This window comes from Oryx dammah, unplaced genomic scaffold (assembly GCF_014754425.2).
Source record: "Oryx dammah isolate SB20612 unplaced genomic scaffold, SCBI_Odam_1.1 HiC_scaffold_2, whole genome shotgun sequence".
Classification (NCBI taxonomy): domain Eukaryota; kingdom Metazoa; phylum Chordata; class Mammalia; order Artiodactyla; family Bovidae; genus Oryx; species Oryx dammah.
The window spans coordinates 166,989,830-166,997,975 of NW_024070186.1; the positions used below are offsets into that span (position 1 = coordinate 166,989,830).

Genomic DNA, 8,146 nt, shown 5'->3' on the forward strand with positions numbered 1-8,146 from the left:
CTGAGCGCCAGACAGCTCAGGGCTAACCTGTGTGTCACCGACATCCGGCACCACAGGCGGGCAGGACTCTTGGACAAAACCCCAAGTCAAACGTCTTCTCTCTCCTCCCCAGAGTTCTCCGTGACATTAATTTTAAGCGTGGTAAAACACACCTAACATGACATGTGCCATTTTAACCCCTTTTAAGCCAGCAGTTCCATTCGTTCGCCTTGTTGCACTCCGTGGCGTTCATCTTAAGCTTGGCCCCAAGACAAGTTTGTCTCAGAAGGGGCGGTTGGTTCCTCCCCAAGGAGATGTTCCTAACACGTTTGTTGCAGCCGATTAGAACCCACCCCCTGGCCGCTTGGCGCCTGCCCTCAGATCTTGCTGCTGTGGTTCCGTCTTGGTTTCAAAGGTGCGGATTGCAGAGCGCGGCGGCCGGTGGAGCAGCACCTCGCGGCTGGGGAGGGGTTGACCTGGGGGGTCACGGGAGGCTCCGCTGGTGGCTTCGGGCCTGCCTTGTCAGTGGGGGTCAGAAATCCACTTGTTTCTCTAACTGCATCAACTCCGATCCCCCAACCACACACCCTTCCCTCCTCAGGTGGGCCCAGGGATGCAGGGTTTTCATCTTAACCCGCAGGCAGTTCTGTTCCTCCATCACCGAGACCAGGTGTCGCTGACCACCCCGAGGCTTTCCTTCCCAACAGGACAGACCTCTGCCGTCTTTACCTGCTTGAGTCCCACGAGCAGATGATGTGGTTCTTAGCTCGTCTTAGCCCCACCTTCTCCCGGGGTTGGTGGGTGGGGTGGGGTGTCCCCCGTGCGTGGGGGAGCCAAGCCCCCGCCGCTCAGCCCGCGCTGTCGTTGATGCTTCGCATCCGTCACTTCTCTGTGTCCCCCTCCGTGTCCCCCTCTCTGTGCAGTTGTTAAAAGCTCTCTATGATCTGTCGCTGTGTTTCCCTCTAGTCAGGAGTGGCAGGAAAGGACGCCGGCGAGTGTTCAGCCTGTCGGAGGCCGACAGTCACGGCGGCCACTGGGTTTAGCGCTTCGCTCGGCAGCTGTCACGGCACCTCTGGCGCGGTCACTGCAGGCAGGTCTCCTCCGTTAGCCTCCTGGGCCCTCGACGCCCCCCGCCACCGCCCTGCACGCTGCATTTCCAACTCCTGCAGACCCCCAGAACGCCAGGCGAAGGCACGGGGAGCCCCAGCCGCCCACCCGAGCCATTTCCTCAGCTCTGGTCCCCTTCTGGCCTCATCCCACCTGAAGACCAAACCTCCTGACCCTTGACGCAGGGGGTGCAGCTGGGTCAGCTCCACCGCGAGGCAGAGCCGGGCAGTCTGGAAACACTGCCCTCCATGAGACACCGCACCAGGCTAGGCACAAGCCCTGAGCTAAGGGGGTCTCCAGCCCCTTCCCCCCAGGGCCCCCCAGTTAGGCCATGAGGGCTAGGCAGTAGAATTTGCAAAAAGCCACGAAGAAGTCACCTAGTTGCTTTTTTTCTTTTCCTTTTCCTCCCCGCCCCACCCCCACCCCACTCCCCCTCTCCTCAGCCTGCTCCTATCTAAGTGGTAGATTCCATCACATTCCAGCCGGAGGCCAAGCCCTGTCACTCGTAAGCACACTGGTGGACGTGACTCCACCGTTTTCCCTTCTTGAGATCAGAGTTCCAAATAGCGGCCGACTGTGGGCTGCGGTCACTGCACCCTCCCGCAATGCTCCCCCTAGGGTTCCCCCGCCCCATGCCCTCCGGCTGGGCAGACAGGAGCCTTTGCCTTCTCTTGCATTTAAAAGCTGCCTCCCCTGAGCTTTGCCCTCCTACTTGCTGTCTTTTCTTCCCTACGTCGCTCAGTCCCACCTCTCCCAGCCTGAGCATGTCACCCACTTGACTAGGGTCAGCCCTGGAGCTGCAGATCAGCCTCCGAGGGTGGCACCCAGGGACTCAGGGCACCCGCTGCCTTGGTTTCAACTCAGGGCAGCACCACAGGGAGGCTGAGCACCCCTCACGGGAACCGGACGTCGGGCTCTCCGGCTCCGGCCTCCGCTCGTCTCCTGGGTCAGGCCCGAACCTGTGCCCTCGGAGCTCAGAAACACCAGCAGGCAAGTGAGGCCAGAGGGTCTGCAGTGACCACTGCAGGTCCGTGCTTGATGAGGAACAGTGTCCTCCCTGGGTAATTTTCCCTCTAATGTAGAAATTTTCTCTGAATGTATAAATTTGGAGCTAACATTCAGGAAGCAGCTCTTAGTTTAAAAATCGGTAGGCAAAAAAAAAAAAAAAAAAAAATCGGTAGGCAGATATAGATAGATATATGGGAAATAGGTAGATGATAGACAGAAGATGGTCGATATGTAGATAGAAACAAAGAACAGTGTTGTAGATGATGGGTAAGAAAAGTTTATTTTTCTTGTTGAAAAAAAATAGGAAGAGGCTTTTTTTCAGGGGACAAATGGATCATTTTAATAAAGTTGTTCTTTTCCTAAAAAAGAAACCACTTTTGTGTGTACTGCTTCATTTGTTGGTTTGTTTCCTAATATATTTAACGGCAGCCTTTCCACACGCTTGATCGTTTTCACCACCAGAAACCCGGGCAGGACTCAGGGAATGAGGTTTGCCAGCCTCTTGAAAATCTGCGTGCAAGTGCAGACCCGAGCAAAGAGGGAATTCTCCTGGAGAATTCTGCAGAAAACGTGAAGGAAGTGCTCCGAAGCTCTGTCTCCAGATGGCACAGAAGTGCCGTTTGGCTGGTTAGTCATCTCTAAACTGCCTCGCTAGCAGCTAAGCCCACACGTGAGTCCGTCTGTAATAAGTTCCTGGACACGCTCGTGTGAAGCGAGGCGAAGCTGCCGGTGCAGGTGAGCCCCATGCTCAGAGCCTCACGTTCAGGGCGCGCCACGTCCCAACATGAGCCCAAGGCCTGAAATCAGCCCATCACAACCAGGCATCCTGAGTGGAGCAAATTCACTGAAATTCAGAGAAACCAGAAAGCGTGTGGGGTTGTTTACTCAGCATTTCTGGGCTCAGATCGCACCTTGAATCATTTTTTCCACTAGTGCTCACCCGTGTCCACCGATACCACCCCATCCCAGAGGCCCGTGTGGTGGTATTCTGTGGGTCTACTCTTAAAAAAAAAGGGTGGAGGTAGGGAGAAAAAGGACCTTGTGCAGAAGTGACCTGGGGCCTTTCTGAGCTCGCCGTGCCCGGGGTGGGGGTCCTCTGGGGAGGAGCGATGTGTCCTTTGGGAAACCCCATCTGTTGCTTGTGCTTTCTTCCACGCTGGGGACCCTCTTTCCTCTCTTGCATCCCATTCTGTATGCCCTTCGGTTTTATTTTGCACTTGGTTTTTCCATTCTTTTGCTCTGTGTTCAGTTTGCGGTTCTGTTTTGTTTTGGCTTAATTTAAAAAAAAATACAACTCACTTAAGTGGAATCACATTGAACCAAAAAACAACGTCTGCCATCATCCCAGGGCCCAGAGTGTTTTTGGATTCCCCTCTCCACACAGTGTGCTCAAAGCCCTGTTGACCCCAGGATCTGTAACAAGGGAGATTTGCTCTCCGAGCGAGATGCCCACGGCCTTCTCATCTGCCTTCTGATCGCTGGCACGTGAAGTCTTGGCAGATGTTTCCAACGAGGGAGCCCCAGTCCAGCTGGTGTCTCTGCCAGCCCCGCTCCTCTTTGAAAAGCAAATAAGCCATTCTCCTGTAATCAACGGATTTCAAAAAGCACCAAAAAAAGAAACTGCTGCTCCAAAAATAACCGCTTCGGGCCACCCCTCCCTCCTGACGTGGTTTCTCTCGGTGGCCCCGGCATGGGGGTTGGAGAGGGGAGAGACCCTCAGCATAGAAATGGCCTGGCAATCGCAGCCCCTTGCTCGGTGCTAACTCAGCACTCAGAGCAGGAGCAGGCGAGAGAGCCATAGTCCGAAGTCTTGTTCTAGTTTTGCAAAGCCGAAAAGTTCTATAGAATTCTTTTTTTTTTTTTTAAATATTGCAGTGAGTTCCTTCTTGGGCACTGTTACCAAATATAGACTGAGAAATGGCCTGCGGTGATCAGCACACCCAAGCCCTTCTCTCCCTAAACATGTATTTCTCCTCAGGCAGGTGGTTCAAACTTGGAGCCGGTTTAGGCTGCTTCCTGGCACAGGGAACCGGGCTTCCGGATCCACTCTGCACAGGCCCCTAAATGTGTCCCTTGCTTCACAAGTCAGGGTAACCCTGGGCTCCGACTTGCCCCAGACCTAGGTAGGTCCCCAGAAGGAGGGAGGGGAGGCAAGCTGGTTCCCCCACACACTTCATCTCCCACCCACACGTCCCCGGGCCTTTGTTCAGGACGGGAGCAGAGGGTACCAGCGCTAGCGGAGTCTCTCGGAGCTGAGCATGCTTCTCTTTCTTCTCCCCACCTTGCCCAGATGACCCCATGATCACGGAGCAGCCTCAGCCTAACCTCCCCGACCAGTTGGTGATCGTCAACGAAACAGAAGCCGAGGCCAGGCCCGGCAAGAGCCTGGCGAGGAGCACAGACATGGAGCCCGTCACCCTGTCGCCCAGCCTCACCCCCGCCCAGCAGCCCACCATCTCCCTGCTCTGCGAGGACGCTGCGGACACGCTGAGTGTGGAGTCGCTGACCCTCGTGCCACCCGTTGACCACCACAGCCTCCACGCCCTCACCGGCATCCCACCGCCACCCTCGCCAGCCATGGTGGGCACAGAGGCCCCGGGCTCGGGGGCTGGGCAGCCAGAGCCATCAGACCCCGCCGAGCCCTGAGCCGGCCACCTTCAACGTGTACATGTGCGTGTGTGTGTGTGTGTGTGGCCCCGCTGGCAGGGACCTGGACCGGCTGACCCCTCTCTGGGAACATCTACAGTTCTTCTCGGCCCCAGAGAGCACCTCAAACCACCCTCGGGCTCCTCTGCTCCAATTCTAATCCCCCTTTGACTTCACACCTATTTGAGTGCAGGCTGGGACCAGCGGCAACACTCCCAGGGAACCCAGATCATCCTACAGCCGCCTCAGGGAGGGGGCTGGGCTCCTGGTCTCAGAGCCCTCGGCCCTGGGGGTGGGGGGGTGCAGTGGCAGGACCCATCAGCAGCACTCGGTTCATCAGCCAGCGCTTCCCCTGTCTTGGAGGTCCTCTGCCACCACCCACAGTGTGCAGAGAAGAAGCGGACATGGTCACTTCGTGTAGAAATTTCTAGAAAAGCGAACTTCGATAAACACCTCCTTGGGATATTTATTCTTGCTTTTGGCAGCAGATGAAAAACAGCTATTTAAAAAGTTCAAAAAGAAAAAAAGAAATGTCCTCCGCCCTAAGGTTTGATGTCATGTTAAAAGTGTAATATTCCTGTAGAGATTTCATTTTCATTTTCCCTTGAAGTTCCCAGGATTTGCGGTTTAGAGTTTTCTGTCTGGCCTTTTCCATTGTCTTAAGGGATTCTGACTTCTTTGTTTCTCACTAACCCGGCAAGCCTGTGGAATGATAGAAGTTCTTCTGGAAAGTTTAAAGTATTGTTTAAGCATAAATAAGGGAGAGACATGTATCCTCAGGTGCATACAGAGCTGAGAGGGCCATAAGTTTCTCTGCCGTGGCAGCCCAGGGCATCACCCAGATCTTTCCATGAAAAGGGGGACTGTGGTCAGGTCCCTGCTCAGGGCCACTCCCCATCCTTCTGGACTAAAACCAAACAGGACAGTTTTCCAGCATGGCCTTCAATTGTCACCATCTCTCCACTTGCCTAAGACGAACTGTGTGGGACTGCAGGGACTCTGGCCTCTGAGGCTCTGATGGAAAGAAAAGGTCATGGAAACCGTGCTCCAAGGCCGTTGCCTGCTGCTCAGCTGTGCGGGTGCCCACAGGCAGGAACACCCCAAGGGTCAGCCCCTGCCCAGCAGCGAGGACATGACGTCCTAGGAGCCTGGGTTTTGTCCCTCTTCCTCTCAGCTGCTGCTGTAAAGATGCAAGCTCGTTTGTGTTTGTTTTTGTTTTGTAATGAAAACCTCTGGTTCCTTCTCCATTTGGGCTTGGTGTGTGCAGACCAGGTCTCCTCTATCCAATAAAGCTCCCAAGATGTTCTTTCTACTCAAACCAGGCACAGCCAAGCGACCCTCACCTCACTGATCGATGTTCAGACCTTGCAGAAATGGCCTCCACGTGTTCCCACAAGAGTGTGAGCACCCACCGTGTCAGCACTGCCCAGGCTGGGTTATCAAGCGGCCTCAGAAAATGCTACACAAACTCACCTGTTAGAGGACTCCATCCCCCTCGCCTCCTTCTCCATCTGCAATCAAGCAGGGCCTGCCTGGGAAGAGTCAGCCTCCTGAAGGAAACACCCGGTTCCCCTGAGGAAGGGGCATGGCGTCTGCGGGAGAGATCTCTCCAGCCATCAGAAGCCCCTGGGCAGGTGAGACCAGCCAGCACCATCAGGGGAAAAGACCCAGCTCAGACAGGGCCATTTCGGCAGAAATTCCAGGGGCCCCAGCAAGGAGGGACAAGCCATGACCTTCAGCGGAGCCCTTCAGAACGGACAGGCAGCAGGGACAGAAGGATGGAGAAAGTGTGTGCTGTCAGGGGGGGACCCCACTGGTGCCCCTGCTGGATGAGGCACAGGATCGCTCCAGAGCCCCCCACTTCTACTTTTGAAACGATTTTGGAGCAGCAGAAAGGAGGAAAGGCCAGTGGTATTATTCTGAGGGAAAAGCCCAGGCAGGTGGACCCAGCCCTTCAAGCTCTAAAGGAGCAAGGTCTCGGCCAGCAGGGACCGTATGCCCGGAAGGACCCAGGGCAGCATCGCCGGGCGGGAGAGCCAAACGCAGACGGATCTCTGTGGGCTGTTGAGCAGAAGGTGCGATCAGGCCAAGCTTCCACCCCATGCCTGGCCCAGGGGCAGACCTCTCCCTAGGTGGGCTCACAGGGTTGGTCCCGGGCCGCCCACAGCCTGCTGGCAGCCAGATCCCCACTGTCTGGGCAGGACTGGGCACAGCCGTGTCTTCAGGAGCACCCCTGAAAAGCGAACAGTGGGGGCACCTCCAGAGGGGCCCTTCTAGACAGCAGGCGCTGGGTCTCCGGGGCAGAGAGAGTTAGAACCAGGAATTCTTGGTGAGCCTGGGGTGGGCGGGGGCCATGGCCACGTGACACGTGGATACCAGACTCGGATCACCCATCCCTCCATTTCCACGTCCTGTCCCTCCAGAGACCCTCCCCAAGTCCACATCAGGCCCGTTGGGTTTGCCAAGTCAGGGGCAGAGCTGGTCACATCTACCCCCAAATATCAGCTCTGAAAGTGGCTAAGGAAAAGCACATGTGTTTCTGGTTTGCCAGCAGGGGCGCCTCAAAGTCAGACAGCCACGTGCTCCCCCACCCACCCGGGAGGGGGTATTGATTGTCCTGCGGCACCAACAGACCCTCTGTGCCCCCTTGGCCCTCCAGGCCTGCCCTGCTTGCTGCTCTCTGCAGAAGGCAGCTCACCGCACCCCCCCAAACACCTGCCCTGCAACCAGCGGCTGAGTGACGGAATGCACCTCTCTACAGACATACACTAGACTTCCCTAAGGTCTCAAGATGCACTGGTCCAAAAGGCGTGAGGCGGGGTGAGGACCAACACTCACCTTCTTTTCTAGACGCAATAAATAAAAAATATTTAATGTAGTCACGATGACAGGAGGCGGAAACTGTAAGGGTTCCTTATATTCCTCCGAGTTGAAAATATGTAAATAATTCTTGTCCCGGGGTGGAGTGGGATTAAGAAACCTCATGCTTTCTGGGCCTCGGGACCATTCCAGGGAAGTACCTGCTCTCGCCAGCATGACTCATGCTTCGTGGGTACTGAATACAAGGGTGGAAATGAAAACTGGAACTTCCTTGTAAATTTGAATTTGGCAATAAAAAAAAAAAAAAAAGAGTTACCAAGAATGTGGCCGCTGCTCCTTGGCTCTGTGGCAGGAAGGCCACAGCCCAGCAGAGGGGAAGGTTCTCGGCTGTCTGACCCATCCCCGCCCTATCGGAGCTGCCGGGTAGGGTGCAGCCACTGGGTCCTCCCCACGCCCACCCTGGCCAGGTACCCCCAGTTCCCGAAAGGAGGGGTGGGGAGAACACCTCAGAAAAGAGCCCCCAAGCCCCGGCCGGTCAGGTGCCATGAGCTTGGAGCACCTGTCAGCTGCTGGGCTCCGTCTGAGC

General features: G+C 55.9%; 1 protein-coding gene across 6 annotated transcripts in view; it reads left to right on the top strand.

Annotated features, from left to right (window-relative positions):
• Positions 1-7,875, top strand: part of CLEC16A (C-type lectin domain containing 16A) — a 242,678-nt gene extending 234,803 nt beyond the window's left edge. For 4 of the 6 annotated variants that reach the window (XM_040230421.1, XM_040230439.1, XM_040230413.1 and 1 more), the window contains one exon: positions 4,385-7,875. In XM_040230421.1, coding sequence (XP_040086355.1) covers positions 4,385-4,740 — 356 coding nt within the window. In that variant the 3' untranslated portion in view covers positions 4,741-7,875. Of the gene's footprint in view, positions 1-945; positions 1,070-4,384 lie in introns of all 6 variants that reach the window. The other 2 variants (XM_040230447.1, XM_040230458.1) reach the window with 1 other exon arrangement.
• The last annotated feature ends 271 nt before the right edge of the window (positions 7,876-8,146 follow it).